The sequence below is a fragment of the Siphateles boraxobius genome, unplaced genomic scaffold (assembly GCF_051911475.1).
Source record: "Siphateles boraxobius isolate OS27281-9 unplaced genomic scaffold, OSU_SipBor_1 35, whole genome shotgun sequence".
Classification (NCBI taxonomy): domain Eukaryota; kingdom Metazoa; phylum Chordata; class Actinopteri; order Cypriniformes; family Leuciscidae; genus Siphateles; species Siphateles boraxobius.
This window is the reverse complement of record NW_027508975.1, coordinates 16,023,538-16,045,447: the sequence shown is the minus strand read 5'-3', so window position 1 is coordinate 16,045,447 and position 21,910 is coordinate 16,023,538. Positions and strand designations below refer to the sequence as shown.

The following is a 21,910-nucleotide window of genomic DNA, read 5'->3' as shown; positions in this document are numbered from 1 at the left end:
AAAATCACAACTTCCCAGTGGCGAGATGAGTGACAGGCATCTTACCCCAAAATAGTGGGTTCGAGCCCCGTGTGGGACAACTTTAAAGTTGTCATTTCAATTCCTTTAGTATCTGGGTAAGAGCTGAACTAATCTTTCTTACTCTGGAATTAGAAATAAGTGAGGTTTTTTTTCAACATTCTGTGTTAGTTCTCATCAAAACTTCTGTTCATTTAGATTTCATCCTATCTGTAATTCTGAAATCTGTTCTTTATGTACATTCTATTTATGCTGTTTTTGCTCTTCTGGCTCTGCATTGCCCTACAATCCTTTCAGCGGCTTGGCCCCGTATTGCTGCTTGCAGCTATATTTTTCTTTTATTCTTGGAGCAAACAGGAGTGCAAAAATGATAATTGTTGTAATTTACGTTCACAGCCATAAAAGTTTACCGAACTATGACTTCCGCTTCTGAGGACATTTGAAAAGAGTCTATTTAACATTTTATACATTTCATGCATTTTAAATACATACATGTTGTGGAAACAATAATAATAACTCATCCTAGTCAGGGTGATTATATTGAATTTTATGAAGATTAAATTAGTCTGTGATTAACAGTACCTGTCAAGACTTTGGAAACATAAAAAAAAGGTTTATGTTTTTAAACAAAGCCTCTTAAATTTCAGAACTTACAACTGTTTTATGGAGTTCTTGTCTTATAGTTTAGTTTTATTAGGAAACAACTGAAGGACTTGCAAGTTAAAAATCTATTGAGCATATTGTACTTCAGTCCCTGGCTCGTTTTTATTTCTGTCAAAAACAATATATCCTGACTGAGGCACAACAACTCAATTTTAGGGTAAATATCCAGAGAAAATTCCCTGGAGTACACAACTAGCCCCCGTCTTTGAGTTTATAAAGAGTCAACGTACATTACATTGAAATATACATGTCTATGGAATATTACATGTCAATTATGATGGTGTGAGCTTACCAGCTTCTTCCTGGCAGAGTGATCTTCATACTCCTCATCACCGTCTCTGTGTCTCTTCAGTGAGGATGATGATGATGAAGTCTGGGAACCATCTAAAGATCTTATGTTGTCCTGATCGTCCGTTGGATCAGCATATTTACTGTCCGCCTCAAACAATCCTGTGCATAGAAAAGCAGTGCAATAGTATTTATGTTATGAAATGTGCATTCGCCTTTTAAAAATAGTACTGGACCAAAGGGGGAAAAAACATAAGTCATGATTTCAATTATTTAAAATAAAAGCAGTGCGTATATATGAAGTTTACGTAGATAGACTAATATAAACGTAAAATTGTATTGCGTCAGTGTTGCGTTCATTAACGTTACAACAGCTCATGCCAAGCGTTCGTCTCGGCACGTGTTTCATCTGCAAAGACTGATTGAGTCTGGTTGAATTTAAAATGAGACAAACATTATAAATCATATTAAGAGTTTATGTGCTCAACGCCATGATTGTGAAACACACAGATCACTGAAGACTGAAACAATGTTGCTGCACTCACTTGAGTTTTGCGCCATCATGTATCCAACAAACAGCGCACTTCCCGATCTCCACTGCAGTATTATTTGAGAAAACCAGCGCAGCGCCGCCTAAAGGACTGGCGTCTACTACAGCAAAGAGTATAGAAGAACTAATATTCTATAGAGTTCTTCTATACTCTTTGACTACAGCAGTCGAAATGCTTCAATTAGCTACTTTCAGCGGCAGCACTGCATACTGCCAACTTGGAATACTTTTTTACTACTAGTTAATGGAAGTATGTTATTCTAAACATAACTTAAGTGTAACAGCATTATAAATAGATATAGACAGATAGACTACATACATGGTATAAATTTAGAACAGGAGGAAATATTTTTTTCTCTTTAAATAAATTACGAAAATGTACGTATTGTTCCCCGCATACACATCACCGCATTTTAACGTATTTTCATTTAGTAAAACACGTCCATAAGCACGTGTAACGACTAATCATTCGTGACGTTGCCGTGCATTCTGGGAAATGTAGTTCCAGAGAAAGACATTCATTGCTCCAGGAAGAATATGGGTGCTTCTCATTTCTTATTTGTGCATCCTCGTTACCTTTCATCGCTTCCTTTCCTAGCGTCTCAGCTCCACCCCCTGTAGGTTGTGAGGGAAGGACGCAAGGAAAGAAAATGAGGACGGGGGAATCGAATTAAAGCTTTTTTTATACATTGGAATACTTGATCACTCGAGCGTCACTTCATAGCGTCATCAGCAACGCTCAAAGCCCTTACGTTGTTGAAGATTGTTTATTTAAGAAATTCATAATGAATAATAATAAAGCAAGATACCCGGTTGAAATATGTGAGATGTGTGGTTTATATAAACTGCAAGGGTAAAGTATAAATTAAAATGATTGTGATCGATGTGAAGGGGGAGGAGAATTATACGTCACTTTTAGTCGATAAAACACTTCCGCATAGGATACACCTGTATCCTCGCTCATAATAACTCTGGAAGCTCCTCACTCCTCGACTCCTCGCGGTGCAATTAGGGAATTGAGATGTCCTTCAAAATGGCTGAGCTCGATCGGTTTCCGGGTCGTAGGATGGAGGACAGAGGAGCGAGGAGACGAGGAGGAATATTGAGAAGCACCCAAGCTCCACAGCACGACTGTACTACATTTCCCACACCACAGTGCGAGCACAGTCACCGTGTGTAATATCGCTGCGTCTTGTGGGGAGTTGTGAATGACAGAAGGGACATGCAAGTGTGTGTGGTGGGAAGATCACATCATGCCGGATCTAGTCACTCATGTATGTACCTGTGCACATTTCTAGAGCATCGTTTCTGTAGGTTTAGACAGGAGGACGAGTGAATCTTTGATTAGTTCAGTAGATTAGACAGTAGACATCCCTTAGCATGCTAGCTGATTCACGTTTGGTGCCTATCGTAGGATGCTTCACACATGTAAAGTTATACTAGTAAATCTGAGTTTTAAATACAGTTTTTAGGAGGTTAGTCTGTGATTATTTCCAGAGTTTCTTTCTGAATGTGATTGAGCATGTGCAAATTATGTTTCCTTAATGTTTTCAGCAGTTCCAGCACTAGTGACGTCATTCTCGATGCGATATTGAAGGTAAAGTAATCCACGTCCAACTAATATGATACCCGATATTTTTCATTAATGTTCAGGGTTTGCCTGTTTTCATACAAAAAATAAGTGAAATCCCACGCTTCAATTGAATTCAGGCGTCAACACATTGTAATGTACGGTAGAAAATATTGACAAATGTTTATTAGTATTAATACACATTATGCATGTAAATATATCATATATATGTGCCTCCAATGTCAGTGTAACACCAAAATAAATACATAAAGGTAATTTATGGTAGCTGAGATGCTCACAGATGCAGTGGCGTCCGAAAGTCTGAAAAAAAAACCTTAGTTAAAACACCTCTATTTTAAATTACATAGATGATTAATGTCACAGATTTCTTTAATTATATATATTTTTAAATAATTTTAGTAAAAATGTATAATTTATTTCATGTTTCTTTTTTTAATCCTTAAATAAAACATATTTCAGGATTTACATAAAATAATTATAAGTTCAATGTGGTCTCAAGCTTTTGCACCCTACTGTATATTGTGTATCTTTAGTACTACTGGCCATGTATTCATATTATAAATTATCCTTTGTCAATCTGTTTTATCTGTCTAGAATTCTTTTTGGATTTTTTATGAGATGTATTTATCCATTGTCTTGCACACACAGTCAAGCCCCTGTCAGACTGTCTACTTGTTTTAATGCTTGACAGACCCTTGGGAGAAGAAGCTTGTTTTGCGATGCAGCGGTTTGTGTGTGCTAGTGTCTTCAGGCAGACTGCTGTCCTGCTACAGATCTGTCCTCTGTCCTGTAGCCGGACCGCACAGAGACTGGATCCCCCGACCCAGCAGTGCTGGAAACACCCACGATGGCTCAGCAGCTCCAGTGCACTCTGCTCTCCGGCCTCTCAGAAGAACACCAGCAGTGATCATCTGGTAAACTCGGCTCCAGTGCAGGATGATACAGACCCTCTGCAGGACAAATCCATCGGCCTCATTCAGAGATTCAAGAAAACCTTTAAGCAGTATGGCAAAGTCATGATCCCTGTGCACCTGTTGACGTCTACAGTGTGGTTCAGTACATTTTATTATGCTGCAATGAAGTAAGTAGATGATGGATCACAGTTATGTTTATTTAGGTTAGAGGTAAAGATGACGTATTAGTGTTACTCCACAGTAATAACCTGTTAGTCAAATCCACTTACTATAATAATAGCTAATATAATAATAACTATAATGTAAGTTTTGTAATAATAACAATTATTAAAATGACCACAAAACCCTAAATAATAAATATTACTATTGTAACATTTCACTGTAAAATAAAAAATTAAGTTATATAATAACAGTAATTGTATTTTACATTACAACTGTAAAATTGCAATTCTTATATTTATGGCTGTCTTAATTTCTCTATTTCAAACGTTAAAGCATCAAACTTTTATTTTGACAGAAAGCCGCATGGAGCTTAATGTTTCTTATTTTTGTTGATAAGCACTTCTCATTACAAGTATGGGAATATGGTTGGCACATGTTGCGTACCTAAATGCACGTTAAAGCGCCTGAAAAGCAGAGCAGATATGGAGTTCGTGTGAAGCAGCATTTATTGAGAACCGAGATGCTGGAAAAACTGGATCATGAGCTGTTCACGTGTAAATGTACACAGTGTGCGGCGCTTCACTCTGAGTTACACAATGTATATATTTATTTAAATCACTTAGAGAAACACGCTAAGCCATATCGTGATTTCGGTTTTATTTCGATTAACCGTGCAGCCCTAATATGTAGAGAGGATGGGGGCTAATGACCAGTTATAAAAAAAAATTGTATGATAAAACTGATAATATTTTAATAAAAATTATTTAAAAAAATGTATGTAATATGATTTAAATATGTATACATATTTAAATATAAATGTATTCTCTATTAATATATCGGCCTACCAGATATATCGGTGTGTTGTCGATGATATTTCATACTAGTCCATTAAAGTCAAAGAAATATTAAAGAAATATGACCAGTATCCCACAAAGAAGCACAACATAAAGTTAAATTCTGACAAAACAAACCAATAAACAAGGAATGTCTGTCAGATTTCCTCATACATTGTAAAAGTCAGTTAGGTGTTGGTTCTCAGGCGGTAATCTGTTGACCAGGTGTCCTTGTTATATAGGTAATTTTCTTTTTGCCTGGTCATTCTGTCTGTATATGGCGTATGCTGGATTGAGGTAAATGGCACACTGGAATGTTTACTCTGCAATACATCTGGCTGAATGTGGGTCACCACTGTCTAGACATTTCAGAAATGTGGGAGGTGGTAATGGATGCTTGAATATGGGCTTTTTCATTCACCATGACCTCACTCTGCAAAGAAGCTCTGAGTTATCAGTTCCCCACTGATCTTTACACTTGCATATTTTAGCTGTTTAAACATTTGATTATTAAGTATTGTATTAAGTTTATATCAAGTACTTAAAGATATGTTTTTAAGTACTTTAAAAAAAAATTGTTTGCTCTAAATACTTCATTCTGTTAATAACCATTCTTCATCTCAGTTAACAAATATCATCAAAAGAAAAAAATGTCCACGTATTAAATTGATGTGCTTTTTGAAGCTGTTTCACTAGTGTGTTTCAGGACAGGTTTTAAAGGGATAGTTCACATTTCTGTCATTTACTCCTCAACTTGTTCCTAACCTGTATGAATTTCTCTTTTCTGCGGAACACAAAAGAAGATATTTTAAAGAATGTCGGTAACCAAATAGTTGACGGACCACATTGACTTCCATATATAGCAGAAGAAAGAAATTCATTGAATATGAAATATGAATATTATGAAGAAATATGTTCCACGAAAAAAAGTATGTTTTGAAGGTATGAATGACTCAAGGACGAGTAAATGATGACAGAATTTTTGGGTGAACTATCCCTTTAAGAATCTTTTTTTTTTCCTAATGATGGTTTTAAAGAGATATTTCACCCAGAAATTAAAAGTGTCATCATTTACTCGCCCTTGTGTCATTCATACCTGTAAAACTTACTTTTTTTCCGTGAAACATAAAAGATTTTTCTTTTTAGAAATTTCTTTGTTGTTATTTTTTTTTTCTCTCCATACAATGGAAGTCAATGAATGGTCAGTAAGTTTTCTTCAAAATATGTTTTGTCAAAAATGTTCCACAGAAGAAAGTCATACAAGTTTGGAATGGCATGAGGGTGGGTGAATAACAGAATATACATTTTTTTCGGTGAATTGTCCTTTTAAGAAAATTAAGACTTTTGATTTAAAAAAAAAAAAAGATTAATATGCTTTCTTTCTCTCTCTCTTTGTTTGTTTAGAGGAGTGAATTTGGTGCCATTTCTTGAGTATGTTGGGTTTCCTGAAAAGGTTGTGAAACTCCTGGAGAACTCTCAGAGTGGCTATGCACTGACGGCATATGCCATGTACAAGGTGGGCTAAGTTATTTTTTGATAAATTGTTTAAATAAAATGATTTACTAATAATTTAATTATTGATAGTCTTCTAGAGAACTTCAAGAGTGATTAATATCACCAAGATGCAAGCAAAATTAAGACAATTTAGGTTCAGTTTTCCTGGACAATTTGTGTATCATAAAATTGAATAAATAAAATGCATTTTCAGACAGAATCTTTTCACCTACGCGACAGCTCATCTGAATTGAATGAATTAGAATGTCATTGACTTCAAACCTTGTGAGAGTCACTCACTACATGAACAAACTTCTTTTCAGTTAAAGTTAACGTGACGCTGGTTTCATTTTCTTGATCATCTAAAGATCGCCACACCTGCGAGGTACACTGCGACCCTAGGAGGAACGTCACTGTCCGTGAAGTACCTGAGGAAGCACGGCTACATGTCCACTCCTCCGCCCGTGAAGGAATACCTCCAGGTGAAGATGGAGGAGACCAAAGAGAGGATCTCTGGGAAAATGGAAGAGACCAAGGATCGTTTATCCGAGAGAATGGAGGAAACGAAAGACAAGTTCACTGAAAAACTTCAAGAAACCAAAGACAAAGTGTCTTTTCGAAAGAAAAAGGAATAGGTTTATATACATTTACTTAAGGTCATGAAGTGACTTTATCTTCCCATAATGTCATGAAGATTCACTTTATTTAACAATATAATACACTTTAAGGAAAGCAACCTATTTTTATTATTTTTAAAATATAATGTAGGCTGTATGCTCTACACTCACTCTTCACGCAATAGCCTAAACTATAACAAAAAATGTGGTATTATGATTCATAAATTGACCATAGATTTTAGATATAAAATATTACAGCACAAAAGTCTACTGAAAGGCATTAGGCTTGACTTGAAATACCTTTTAATGGATGAGAGTGTGTTTTCTAAAGAGAACATCAGGTGTATTGTGCCCAATATGATATATGTAATGTTCCCAATATTATATATTTAATGCTTTTTTCCCTAACAAATAGCAGTGCCTCTTTCAATTCTCGCATATGTTAAATGTTTAAATTATGGATTGAAAACGGTATGGACGTGTCACACAAGTTACTGAGAATGCAATGGTCATGTTGTAAAATCTTGCAAATTGATTGTTTATCTATTATGCAAAGTAGTGTTTGTCAGAAAGTTGTAAATGTACGTTAAGATGTAGCACAACTTGTACCGTTGCTTAAAATGCAGGGGGGGAATTATCAATTTTCCTTACAGTCATTCTTCAAATCATCAACAGCCTTTACGTCCTGTTTCAAATTCAGTAGATTCTTGCCATATTCATGTTTAATTTATACAACCTAATTTTCAGTTGGTACTGTCACATATTTTTTTGCTTTAAATGAAGGTTGATAATTGAACTGATTATTCCACAGCAAATGTATCTGCTGGTGAAGCACTGTTTAAGTTTTAACTTCAAGGCCTTTTTCTTTGAAGGATGTCCACCGGGGCCTGGCTGTCAACAGTAACAATAAACAGTGTTTTGATGTGTGTATTAGACATTGAGGTTTTTTTAACATGCTCATTGAACACATCACTTAAAAGAACATTTATTACTCATGATGATTAATGATCACCAGTGAAATGAAAATATAAAGGTGCAGTATTTTATATATTTAATACTGACAGTTTTCAGCGTGAATACTTAGTTTATTACCAGAGCTGTTTGGAAGTGATCATCTCAGACAAATTGTAAGGCACAATTGGTCATTGTATCTCAACACGATGGACCCCATGAGGAGCAAGCACATTTTTAGGCTAGTTGTCATCTCAGCATGGAATTTTCCGACAGCACGTGAAGGCAGCATTAGTTTGACCAACTAACTTTTTAATATCAAATTTATAAAATGTATGTGAAACTGGTAAATTCACGCTTCTTTTTTTTTGAAGTGTAAAATTGATTCACCAAATAAAAAAAAAATAGGTAATAATAGTTTAAGTATATTGTGAAACACATCTGATATAGGCTATTTAAACGTAGATAAGTTTGAACGTAAACTGCAAACTTTGGCAAAAAACTAACAAAAAATGTTGCAAACTAGGGTAGCTTGACTGTTTAAACTTGAGTTTAAAATAATGTGTAGGCCTAGTTTGCTTTCTGTTTTTTTTTACTATGCCTACTTCAATTCTGAATCATTTTTATTTATTATGGGGAAAATTAATTTTTTCAACATTAAAGGAAAGTTTCACATCGCCTTCATGGGCATAACAGAATGACAAACACAAAGCACAAAATAGACTCATTCTGGTTATTTTCCTCAACTTTAATTGCTCTCTCTAGCCATTTGATGACAGCGAAAGAACAAGCGTGGAATCGTTTCATGAGGGACTACAACAGTATCTTTGAGCAATAGTTTCATTGTATTGTTTTTTTTTTTTTGTTTTTTTAAAAATAATTTTTAGTCACCTTTTTCCTGTAAAAGTATTGCAATTACCAGACCTCAAACTGAAAACCGCTGACATCACAATTAAATAGAACAATAAAAATAAAAAAGGCGTAAGGGCAGCAGTGTTCCTCGCTCACTGAACTGTTTTCTTGTTAAAAAGAAAGGAAAAAAAGTTTGTAGTCCAAAATTTCATAGTCCTGGGATCTCGCTCAAGGCCAATGATGAACAGTACTATGGATTCGTCGGAGTTCCAGATCCATGGAACGAGATGCTGAGGTCAGCCAGACAGCCACACGTTAAAGTCGTCAGTCAGTCATTCACTCGTTTATTCGTTCATTCAAGCAGGTACAGGGAATGATTAGCGAGTGTTCTGGAGAGGCGGATCCTTTTGGTGCGGAGCGAGACTGCTATGCTGAGGAAAATGACAACATGAACATGCAGTAATATCAGCTATGGGCTGGATTCTCATGTATGCATTTGATGCTCTTTTATATATCACACAACTCGATAATGTCCATTTAAAAAAATAACAAAATGTTAACCGTTTCCCACGGATGTCTCACCGATCCAATAAAGCCTCACCCTGAGCTTCTATTTGATATGACCACAAAACCATCTCTCGGGCTGGAGAAAAGGCCTCGTGGGAGCCCAAAAGTCGGCAGTCGGTTCCGTTCGTTTCGATAACTACGGTACAATTACGTCATGCCGAGTTATTTTCTGCGATCGGTCGAGCGTGGTTAATACACGTTCAAACAGCTATAGCAGTCACAAAATAAAATTCAATAAATAAAATGACAAGCGCTGGCATTTATAATTCTTTCTCTGGAAGTTACAAAAGCAGCAGCTAGTTATCCTTTATATAACTGCCTCAGAATATTTTAATCACATAACATATTTGCATTTACTGTATAAGAAAAAAATATATAAGAAGTATTTTTGTTTACATGTGACCACACTGTAGCATTTCTCTTTGCAAACTTTACTCTGTTTTACAAAAAAGACAAAGCACAATTGAAGGCATTCACAAAACTTGATGCCACCGTGTTAAAGTTTTCTTTTTAATATTATCTATACATTATATTACAGTATTAACAATGCTTTCTTGTGGTTTTCTACCCATTGGGTAGGATATGTGCATAATATATTCAAGTTATATACAGCACCGTACAAATAAACAGAGTCCGACTACTGAAAGAAGCACCATAGGAAGTGAGGCACAACAAAGGTGGGGACTTTTGAGTGCAAGTGGGTTTCTATGTCTGCTTAAACATGACTGTTAGGCACCGAATTTGCTCATGTAAATAGTAACATGCAAACCTCTCGGCTGCAAATGTAAAAAATACATTTGGATTTGTTTTCCTAGCACGACTATGACAGCGGAAATGCACTAATGTTAACGAAGAAAACAAAAAAGGAGCACAAACATCTATGTCTCAGTTGGTAAGCAAATATAAAGTAATGGGGAAGCGGACATAGGCCAACATACCGAACGAACAACAGCAGCAGTAGCAGTAGCAGCGCATAGCAGCAGCAGCAATACAGTACAAACTCAAACTGGTCAGAATGAGTGACAGAAGCAGAGCCTATGACAGGAGACCGTTTCGGAGCCAAAGCGGATGGGTGATAGTAGAATCTTGCTATTTAAGGGGTAAGAAGGTTGTATAAAAGCCTATTTTTGACTGACTAAATATCCTTTCAAACTGGTCACTTTAATAAATAGCTAGTTAATAAATAGGTTCTCTATGGTACTTTTTTAAGGGAAGGCCAAAGACTGATGGTTTACACAGCTCAGATGTGATCAAAAACACAATCAACATGTCTGAAAGCATTCCAAATGCGTGCCATGTGGTGATGATTGAATACAACTTCAAATAAAGAAACAAAAAAGTGGGATGTACCTTGTCATGATTGGTACACTTTTTGTTTGGATGAAAATCTCAGAAAAGATAAAATCATAAATTCTGGTGTTGAATAAACAGACAAATAACAGATAAAATGTGTTCCTGTGCTGCCTTGGAATAAAACGGCATTCCAGGTGATGAAAATAAGGGATAAAATATGAGATTCATATATGATTGTGAACTAAAGTATAGTATGGATAACTGGAAAAAACTATACGCATGCTTTTTATAGTGGAAAAAAAACAGTATGACACTCATTCAGAAAGGGACAGGATGTGCATAAGACTACAGTTCCCATGATTCCCTTCCATTGGACCCCATGACAATGCTGAAGTGACGTAAGTTTAAAGTGCTACTCGACAGAATGAAAGTGGCGTATGTGACGTGACTTCCATCTGCAGATATCCATGCCAATATCTCACTTGGTCAGTGGAAAAAGTGAACTGGAATTTGAACAACCCTTTTTCTTTAAATAAGTGCCATGATGCAGTTCATTTGTAGAGATTTTAGGCTGGATCAGAGTTCTACATCTCTATTTCAGGAAAACGAAAAACATAAAAAGGAAGGAAATAATTCCCAGGAACCATCAAAGACCTGTGACAGATTGACATATAAAAACGAACTAAGGGTTGCTGTTTCTACTCTTTAGAGAATAAGTGCAACATAAAGACTTAAGTTGTTGTTGTTGTTGTTTTAAGTCACATCCCCAAGATTTAAGATTTTATCATGGCACTCAATTTGGATTTTGATTGATTATGAACAGTTTTTGTGCACAAGTCCTGGAAATGCACACAAACGAATAGAAAATTTCTCAATCCTATGACCTATGTGGTCTCTCACGCAAACAATCTGTGCCAACACGCGTTCTTTAAATACATGAAAGCATACAAAACCGAACAAAAAAAAAGATATTTAGCCAAGGAGCCCAAACATCCATACAAGGCCCCGAAGTTCTAGCAAAACTAAACAAAAAAATACAAAAAATAAACTTTGTAAGCTTGGTTCCGCAATATTCAATTCAAATTGTGCAAGGGGAGTGGTCTAACAGAGAAGCCACTCCCCTTTAGGTCCAGGAGGAAGTACCAGAGAGCACAGATGATGGCACGCACTCTCTATGGCCCTCTCCATGCCTCCTAGTCACACGGGTTTGTCTCGCCGGCTATCCTTAACCTTGACGAACAGGGTTGTGCTTGCGCCAGGCTGGGGGGAGCGACTGGCTGTCCTCTGGTTGGAGGGTGGTGCATTATTGCTGTGCTGGTGCAGAAAGGAGGCGGAGCCTGGGCACGTCTGACCCATCACCTCGCTATAGGTGGGCGGCGGCCCTTCCGCGTGCGAGTTCGAGGCACTCTTGCCAGAGTTGCTGCTTGGGGGCCGTGGCCCGCCTCCGTGCACATAAACGTCTATCAGGTCGCTGTCGAAAATGGTCCGGTTGGGGGGCGCGCGAACGGATGCACGGCTGAGCTCGAGCTGCTGCTCGGGGTCTCTGAGCTGCAGGGTACAGGGGCCCTTGTAGGGCGGCAGCTCCTCACCATCTGACAGGCAGATGGTGGGCGGCAAGTGGATGTCCTGCTGCAGGTATGGGTAGGTGGGCTGGAAGCGGCTGAATCGGTCCCTTTGCATAAATGAAGGTGGGTTGAAGCGCTCTCCGCTCCGTGGCCCATACATCACCTAAACACAGAGAAGAATAGAATTTAACCTTTAGAATTTAACTCGAGAATAAAAAAAAATGTTTTGTAAACATGCAGCCAGAATAATTACACAATAAATGAACTATACGATGAATAAACTATACTTGTCAAAAGGGGTTGGGGTTTGTATGATTTTTTTATTTTTTTAATGAAGTCTCTTTTGCTCACCAATGCTTCATTGATTTGATCAAAAATACAGTAAAAACAGTAACATTATGAATTCATTTTCTATTTTTATATATTTTAAAATGTAATTTATTCCTGTGATGGCAAAGCTGAATTTTCAGCAGCCATTCTGTGTCTCCAGTGTCACATGATCCTTCAGAAATCATTCTAATACACTGATTTGGTGCTCAAGAAACATTCCTTATTATCATCAATGCTGAAAACAGTTGTGAAGCTTAATACTAATACATTTGGGTTTTTTTTAGGATTCTTTAATGAATATAAAGTTAAAAAGAACAGCATTTATTTGAAATAGAAATCTTTTGTATTGTATTTACGGTCACTTTTAATTAATTTAATGCATCCTTGCTGAATTTAAGTATTAACTTCTTTTTTAAAATTTTTACTGACCCCCAAACTTTTGATCAGTAGTGTATATTTAATAATAAAAAAATAAATATATGTAGGTAAAAACAGATCCTTACTATTATTAGGGCCGGTCGATATAGCCTAAAAAAAATCCTCTGATTTTTTCACAAAAAAAATCCTATTTACGATTTAAATAAATTTCGTAAGAGTTGGCAGCCTTGGAGATTCAATTTGTAACTATTTTTGGCGGGTGTGCTTGTGCTGCTGCGGGATTGTTCATTTGCCATGTTGTTTGTGTATCTCTATGGCAAACGCTGAGTCCGTTCGGAACTACGGGAGCCCAGAGGAGAGCCTCGGTGGATGCTAAAGAGAAAACCGTCGACGTAAACTACACATTCGAGTTAATCGATAAAATCGATTTATCGCCCAACCCTATTATTATGCAGTGTTATACTGTTGTATATAAATAAATAGAATACTAATGTGTTTATTTAGTGGAAAATATAGTAATTTCAGAGCAAATAGATACATATTGAAATAGATTAACTGTCTTTGAAAGGGTTAACATTATTGAGCTTTTTGAGATATTTGCTATTCGCTATGTTGCCCAGCCCTAATCATGACAATAAAACATTAGAGTAATTAATAACATTATGCAGACAGGCTGAATAATAGGTTGTGTCAGTTGACTAACCTCAGTGGCTCCTTGTTGCGTCACCAAACTGTCTGTTGGCCATGCACAGCCGTCCTAGTATGATGCAGAAGAGAGATGACTGATGTGAGTCATGCATGAAAGGCAACACATTAAAAACAACTTCAATTGCATTAGAGTTTTGAGTTTGGGTAGAAAAAAAACAAATTTGCTCCAGGCATCAGAATACTTGATCTAAATGCACATTGCCCATAGAGTAAATATGAGAATACATTAATATATGTATTATTAATTCAGTGCTGCTGGTAAATTTTGTGGCCTCTAAGAATGCAGCTGTAGAAAATGTACTGTTCTCTAAATTTATGAGCTTGTTTCTAAATTTAAGAGCTCGATTCCTTTCATGCTCTGTATCTGTTGCTAAATCACATCTTCACCTTCTTCCTATCTTTTTACGACTCTCTCTCTCATGCTAGGAGGTGAAATGGACTGCAGTCTAGACGAGCTTGTCTTGGCGTTCCCAACCACAGGACGTAAATCAACACAAAGAACAACCAGGGATGTGCAGAACTACGTAATTCCAAAATCGACTAGTCTGTGGGTTGCCTGAACGACTAAGTTAGACTAATAAAAACCCTATATAATTAGGTTGGTTTAGCATTGTGTCCACTGTAAGACATGTTTATTAATGAAATATGGATAACTGCAACCTTTTCCTCACAGAAAACAGGCCTGTGGATTATAATGCACAGTAAAGAAATATTAAACGCACTAGTCAACTGACTAATGGAGCCAGTCGACCATCATGACCTATCCCTAGGAACTGTGTTATGCATTTGTGCAGGTGTACCGACACAAAGACCCTGAAGCTGGCACGCACATTGCCGGGTCCCATATGAACACGGTCACAAAGTCACACACATGGTGATCAAACAAAAGAACAGGAACTCTACACCCACTCAGAGCTCACACAGACAGGACACACATGGCGACTCGAGAATCAAATGAACACCCACTCAGAATAAAAGTCACACGCACACTTACCGGCTGCATGCCCTCCTCTCGTCTTCGGGTCTGGCTGTGGCGTGTGAGGAAGGCCCAGGCCGACAGCCGATAGTGGTTCAGCAAACAGATGATCACAACTACCATTACAGTCATCACCACAATTATGATTATTATCTGAACAAACTCCAGTTCAGCTGCAAGACAAGAAAACAGAGAGAAAATTATTTGCATATTTCATACAATTTACATTTTTAGATGTAGATCTAAAATTTTGATTTTTACATTTTCAATAGAAAATAAGTAGTGTTTCCCTGTGAAAAACTGCTAGGGTGTCGTGGGTTGCAGTTGCTAAGACCCTTCACAGGGAGTTTGACTGACAGGCGATCTGACCAATCATAATCCACCATCCGCCGAATCCACCATTTTTGACCGACAAAGCAGTCAGGACTTTGTTCTCAAAAGCCCCTTTCACACAGCGCGTTGATCCCGGGAAATTGCCAGAACACCTTCTGTGTGAACGCAAACACGACCCAGGATTGATGCAGGGATTGATCCCGGGTCGGGGACCTAGTAACATTGCCGGGATCAGTACCATGCTTTGTCGTAATGATGACGCTGAAGTGAAGTGAAAGCAGGCTAGTGAAACGGTACGTAATGCGCTAGTTTATGATCGAATCAGACAAAAAATGCAAAAGGCCGGTTTCTCGAGAGAGAAATCGCAGCTCATAAGCAAACTATAGACGCTGCTGAGACATTACATGTCACATCGATGTCAGGAGTCTTTACGGGATTTTTACGGGTTGTGTGTGAACGCACTCTCTGATTCCGCAAAATAAATGGCAGTGTGAATGAACCAAAATCAAACGAACCCGGGTCAAATCCCGGGTCACTTTATCCGTGTATTTTCCGGAATCTCTGTGTGAAAGGGGCTAAATTGTTCAGGTTAACAACATCAGCATTGCGTGACTACATTTAATGCCCTTCTGATATTATCCTTGTTTTCGCATTTTCCTTGTTTTAGTTTTTTTATTTATTTTTTTATATATATTTTATTGGATCTTGTTTTAATTTTTAACCCAAAAAAGTTACGGAATGCAGCTTTAACTAGAAGGAAGAGATGATCGGTTCACGAGCAGCTTTAACTGAGGCTCTACAGCAACCTGTCAGACACATTAAAGAGCCACAAAAGGGTATTTATTGTTTAAATTTCTTTAAAAAATGACCAAATTTGAAAGGTGAGACTTTGTTTTATATCAAAAGTAACCTGGTGTGTCCTGTCTGTCAGCGCGTTGTCAGTGTCCTCACTGCTCCGCGATGTATTTTTCACTGCGTGAGAACATGGTGTGCCGTGAGAGCGGCGTGGCTTGTTGGACATAGCAACAGTAACTAAACTGGGTGGGTCTTTGCGAACGGTCAATTGTCTGCTTAAAAAAACAAAAACAAAATTCTAATACGCAACACCTCAAAAATGGCCCCAATTTCAGGAGATATTATTCAAACAGTTCAAGATAGATTAGGCATTAAACTTTAGGCGTTATAGTTCATTCAAAATAGTATTAATGATTTTTCTCAATGATTTATAAGCTTTCAGGAACATCAGAGAGGCAGCGTAAAGATAGACAGTTGAATATGGATGGATATAATAATTAATGACACGGAAAGCACAACATGTTCTTCATTCTTACCACCAGGGGGCAATAGAATGAACACTTCTGAGAGTATTGAGATTGGGTGTGGGGAACAGACTCAAAAAGTGACGCAACAGACTAATCCACAAAAATGTGATAACATGACATTTCAAATGGCTTTTCTGACCTAAATGAAGTCAAGAAGGGAGAAAGAGAAAGAGATTTTGGGTCATTTTTATTATTTATAGGACAGTTCGGAGGATATGATGGGGATATGATGTGATCTACATTTTAACTTACACTGCCCACATGAGCAACAGAGCTCAATATGTCAGAGCATGTGCACTTACTGCTAGGCCACAGCTCTGATTTTAAAGTGATGAATGTGATGATTATGTCATGGGTAGACCTCACAGTCAAAGGACGGAATTAATATTTTATGTTTCTCGTCATACTTCCTCTTCACAGAAGGTGCATGTATTGGGAATCCTTTGAAAGGAATGCCTGAATGAACATGACAGTCTCCTCTTAATATCCTGTTTTAGACTTCTCCAGCAAATTGCACTAGACCTCTCTTTCAACCTCCTGCTGACCCCTTGAACACAGCCCACCCTGCCGACACACTTTCACACATAGATGGGCCCAGTCAACAGAGACTTCTCCAGTCACATGAAAATCAAGTAGAAATGTGCCACACATATATTCAGAGAAATCTTGTTATTCCTGCTACCCACTGAGGAACTCCACAATTCCCTCTGACACATGAAGGTTTATGTTTTGAGACAATGGAAAAACTGCTGCAAAGCTGCGGTACTGAAGTAAACCCTTACACAAACAGCATTAGCTGTCTAACACAATCTACACTGATGTTAAGGGTAATCATTTTCAAACCTACGACTATGACATCAGCAACGCACAGTGGACTTTGGTTTACGCAGGAAAGAAGATCTGAATGAAATGGGTGCTTTGATGGCTCTGTCCAAGAAGCTATAAACTCAAATTCATCCTCTTTAAAGTTAGCATGCAATGAAAACTCACCTTATTTATTTTTCAAACGCCAGTTATTAGGGATGTCAATTTTCACAAATTCCCATGATTGATCATCATTTAAATTAACGATCAATTAATCGTTAGCCTTAATACTGCAATATGCGCCTACTGCAGTGGCATATAGCCAACAGCAAGACTGGGTCTGCAAATGCCGCTCAAAACTAACATGTTCCTCACCAAATGAATGAGAATGGTTTTCAATCTAAATAAAGGGCTAGTAGGATTGTAAAATGTTTTGATGTGATTGATCATTTAATTAAATTAATTATTGAATTATCAAATAACGACTAATACAATGTGTCACCAAAGGCGTCTCAGATGCGTGCTTGCCAGAATGTGTGACTGTCGTGGACGCGCTCTTCCTGGAACAACGCGCTGAAAACAGCAACTAAACCCAATTCACAACGATTTAATAAAATGGTGTTCTCATGTTTTGTAATATGACCGTCCCAATCATCGTTATTATTAGCCGTGCATTGTTGTTTGAGCTGCATGCGCTGAAGGAATACCGGGAGCACTTTGCTAGCGCGTTATTTAACTCAAAAGAAATGCATCATATGTGAGATTAATAAATAAAACACAAAATAAACATAATATTACAAATTATATCTGCACAAAATTACGAGAATGCATAAGTGAATTTGAACTAAGTTACGTGCCATTCAGAAAGACTCATGTTGTGGACGCGCTCTTCATGGAGCAACGCGGCATTAGCAACTAAACCAAAATAATTCAGTGTTTTATCACAATATTGTTCTCTTTATAATGTTATGTAATATGACAGTCCCAATAGTCATTATTAGTCGTGCATTGCCGTTTGAGCTGCGCGCGCTGAAGCCGATCACCGTACACTTTACTACATACATTTTTAACCAAATGCATTCTAAATGAGATTAATCAGATATAGATAGCCCTACACAAAATAAACACAATATTACAACTTACATTTGCACAAAACAAAAGGCTGCGAATGCACAGGCAAACTTATAGTCATGATAGAGTAAAATGGTCCCAAACATAACACGCTTGCTTTACATGTTTTCGCGGTTGAGCAGCACGCACGTCCATGAACCTGCTTAATCGATGATCGATAAATTTGATCGATTAAATGTATTATCGACAATTAATCGATCGTCGATTAATCATTAACATCCCTACCTGTTATGGATCTTATCTTGAACAGTTTGTCCACATATATTTAATGTTTAATCAAAATGTCACAGCTGGATCTTCAGGTGAAAACATCAGATTTCTCTCTGGTGACATGCAGGACTTCTCCAATAATTTAGTTTGCTGAAACCGGCCTCTTCAAGCTCGCGTTCATCTGCCTCCACTTTTGATTGTAATGTCCACATCTCAAAATCCAATCAACAACCAATGCATAAAACCAAGTCCCTGCCCTACATTTTTTTATTTTTTGATAATCCATTACATTTGGATGCATGTCATTTGGATGCATGTCATCCCAATGTAACGGATAATAAGGTGGAAGAAAATATCTGCTTCTTTCATTGTGATTTAAAAAAAAAAATAACAAAGAAAATAAATTAAATTAAATCAATCTCAAAAAACTACTTGTTAGTTGTTGGATGACTGGTCATCCATCCTGAGATGTCCAGCTAATAGTTTATATAGGTGAGCTGTTTCAAAATTGAGTTACTAACATTTCCATCATGACCACTTTCTCTCTATAGCAGAAAGGCCATTCCCAGGATGCAGGTGGGCCATGTAGTGGCATTGTTAAATAAGCTGCATTGGCGCTGGCTCTTAGCCATGACTCCTCTGGAGAGAGTGCTTGCAAGACAAGACCCCATCTGTTGAGGGCTTGGAGGAGAGGACCAGAGACCAGACACATCCCAGGAGTTAACCGAACATAACGGCCCAAATCTGCTGCCCATAACCGGATTACGGCCTGGACCAGATCCAAGAGACAGACAACTGGTGGTAGATTGGGGGTGGGGCAAACATGTTGTAACTGACACACCTCTGAGATATTAAGTTTTTAATCTCTACCAACCTACAGTACCAGGCACAGCTCTAGCACTATTCCCCCATCCAGGACTGCCCGCTGCCGCTGTAACACAATGTAACAGTTTTCTCTAAATCGACAGGCTAATCTCATAAGAGTAGCCTCAATCTATCCTCCTTCAAAATGGCCTATTCGGAGCCACACAACCCAATGTGAAAACAAATGATGATGGCATCTAATATGGTCAAAGTCGACTGTAGTCAAGGTGGACACTGTTTTGAAAACAATGCTGTAAGTACAGATGTACAGTCCTTTCAATAGGTTGTATGCCCTTTAGTCATGTCTAATTTTCAGAACTAAAATTTTTTGCTCACTCAAATTGTTTTGGAAAGATACCTTTTCAATGTTTTGCCAGCTAAACAATAGACACCTGTGTAAACTGAACATCTAGCCCTCACAGTCCTGCATTAATTTGTCAAATTAAATAGGGTGTCTAACCTTACTAGGGTCCATTAAAAGCATGCGTGTAATGAGTGTGTCGGGTCCTTATTGGTTGTAGCCAAATTAACAACTACTCAGATAACAATGCGACTGAATTCAATGTGACTTCAATGTGAGTCATCAGCACAGTTTATTTTGTATCTCCTTGCCAAGAGTGCAAGTTACATAAACTTGTAATCCTTACATAAAATCATATTGCTTGAGCTTCATTTAACCTTCCCTGTGCTAATCGGAGGGCTCAAGAGTCTAAGTCAGACGTGACGGCATCCCGGAAGATCTGTTAATGTGTTATGATTACAGACACAAACCCCAGACAGAGCAGACACAACAAACCGTCGTCAGCCTGTTTGAGACAGGGCAGAAATGTAAACAGGCTGTGATAATGTGGCAACAACTGCACAACAGCTAGCCTTACAGCGAGGGAGAGAGGCAGCTGGGCTAATTCGGGTTAGCCTTATGTGGACTCTCTGAGATTAGACAGCTCAATCCTCTTACCACTACGTATGCTGCTCCATTGTGTTGTTATAGCTAAGTGGAGATATGCACTAACACCTGTCACAGAGCCTCTAACAGACTCTTAGGTAAACTGGAACTTTGGTGAATGTTGTTCAAGCAGTCGTCACCTCGTCTCTAAGTTCGGAAAAAGACCTGGCTGCACAGAAGTGTGCTAAAGCTGAGAGACCGCACTGTTCTGTGGACGCCATTCCATTTATGAGCTGAAGGAAATGGAGGAGGCATTACATAAGCCTATCTGAAACTTTTTCCCCCATTTCTCTCTCTCTCTCTCTCTCTCTCTCTCTCTCTCTCTCTTTTATACTGTGCTCACAATCTGCAAAGACAACCAAGTCTGGCCTCCAGATCTATATTTCATGAAGCCATTTCCTGTTTCCTCCTCTCCGCAGTTTCATAACAGAAGGAAAACAGCTGTGCTCTCACGATCTGGGAGTAAAGAAACGGAGAGGGTGGAGGAGGAGGGGAGAGAGAGGCTGGAGAATGGGGACTGCTGCTCACTGCCAGCCATCTGTGCTCCGTCTCCAAATGTCTCCCCGGTACAGTACTATTCTCATGGAGTCGGGCACAGTATGTGGAGATCATGTCATGAGTGATCCAACAGTTGAACTCACAGCAGTTAGGGAAAGTTCTTAGACTGGGCTTTGAATTCCTACCAAAGCACACATTACACAACAGATTTCCACGGGAAAGATTGTGTGTGTGTGCGCGGTGAACGACTAATTTCCAAGTGACTTCATCGACATGGCAAGGCAGCGAAGATGAGAGAAAAAAATTGAAAGTTTCCTTGCGTCCTTCTAGTTTGAGCCAGCTTGTGGTACAGTGAGTACAAACAATACTAAAAGTGAGCATCCCCAGTAGATACCATGCACAAACTGGACATGCATAAAGCCATCAGCCACCCATGTGGGCACTTATGACTGCAGGTTGTACCGGTAACAGGAGAAAAACTGAGATGGACATAGCCAGTCATAACAGCACTGCTTCATCAAGCACAAGCCTTAATGTAGTTAACCATCCATTCACCCATGTCACAGCATGCACCAGACAACAAAGGCATTATGGGAACTTGAGAGGGGACGCATTTCCCCCTCCTCCTGTGTTATCTGTGTTCTCCCATCAGAATGCCAGACAAAAGAAAAAGGGCACATGCCAGACGCCCATGTGCAGTGGAGACTTGTGAGACGGCAGGTTTCACCCAGAAACACAATCATAAGGGAAGCCTGAACCTGGTGCAGTAAATGCCCCTTTCTGGAACATTCCATAACAACATACTATGAGTCATTTTATGAGAGGCTGTGGAAGGGGCAAAATAACTAAAGAAAGCCAGAAAAGAAATGTCTGTGGAAGGACGATAGACCAAATTATTGCTCTTTCAGTAAATAGTTGCAGGCTTTAACAGTGTGTGGGGCTTATTCTATCCAGAAAAGAAAGAAAGAGGCATTTAAGCATTGTGGAATTTTCCCGTTTTTCTGTTTTGGGGAAACTGAGAGAAAGGGGAGGGAGAGCTTGTGAAGTCTTTC

At 38.3% G+C, this 21,910-nt stretch overlaps 3 protein-coding genes across 6 annotated transcripts in view; 1 reads left to right on the top strand and 2 right to left on the bottom strand.

The window, feature by feature from the left end:
- rnmt (RNA (guanine-7-) methyltransferase) overlaps positions 1 to 2,525 on the bottom strand; it is a 34,897-nt gene extending 32,372 nt beyond the window's left edge. Inside the window, exons 1-3 of one of the 2 annotated variants that reach the window (XM_077196657.1) lie at positions 2,096 to 2,525; positions 1,515 to 1,620; positions 974 to 1,131 (exon numbers count right to left, since the gene is read on the bottom strand). In XM_077196657.1, the coding sequence (XP_077052772.1) occupies positions 974 to 1,131; positions 1,515 to 1,533 (177 nt within the window). In that variant the 5' untranslated portion in view covers positions 1,534 to 1,620; positions 2,096 to 2,525. Of the gene's footprint in view, positions 1 to 973; positions 1,132 to 1,514; positions 1,621 to 2,095 lie in introns of those variants that run through there. The other variant, XM_077196658.1, reaches the window with a different exon arrangement.
- fam210aa (family with sequence similarity 210 member Aa) lies at positions 2,449 to 8,063 on the top strand. Of its 2 annotated transcripts, none has more exons than XM_077196665.1 (5): positions 2,449 to 2,793; positions 3,077 to 3,116; positions 3,802 to 4,191; positions 6,424 to 6,535; positions 6,882 to 8,063. In XM_077196665.1, the coding sequence occupies exons 3-5, from the start codon at positions 3,830 to 3,832 to the stop codon at positions 7,146 to 7,148; spliced, it is 741 nt and encodes a 246-aa protein (XP_077052780.1). In that variant the 5' UTR covers positions 2,449 to 2,793; positions 3,077 to 3,116; positions 3,802 to 3,829; the 3' UTR covers positions 7,149 to 8,063. The 2 variants fall into 2 exon arrangements, with proteins under 2 accessions (XP_077052780.1, XP_077052781.1); XM_077196666.1 differs by having other exon boundaries at positions 2,530 to 2,793; positions 3,074 to 3,116.
- A 748-nt stretch (positions 8,064 to 8,811) lies between these two features.
- ldlrad4a (low density lipoprotein receptor class A domain containing 4a) overlaps positions 8,812 to 21,910 on the bottom strand; it is a 97,059-nt gene continuing 83,960 nt past the window's right edge. For both annotated transcript variants that reach the window (XM_077196661.1, XM_077196662.1), the window contains 3 exons: positions 14,769 to 14,923; positions 13,770 to 13,823; positions 8,812 to 12,521 (listed from right to left, as the gene is read on the bottom strand). In XM_077196661.1, the coding sequence (XP_077052776.1) occupies positions 11,991 to 12,521; positions 13,770 to 13,823; positions 14,769 to 14,923 (740 nt within the window). In that variant the 3' untranslated portion in view covers positions 8,812 to 11,990. The remainder of the gene's footprint in view (positions 12,522 to 13,769; positions 13,824 to 14,768; positions 14,924 to 21,910) is intronic.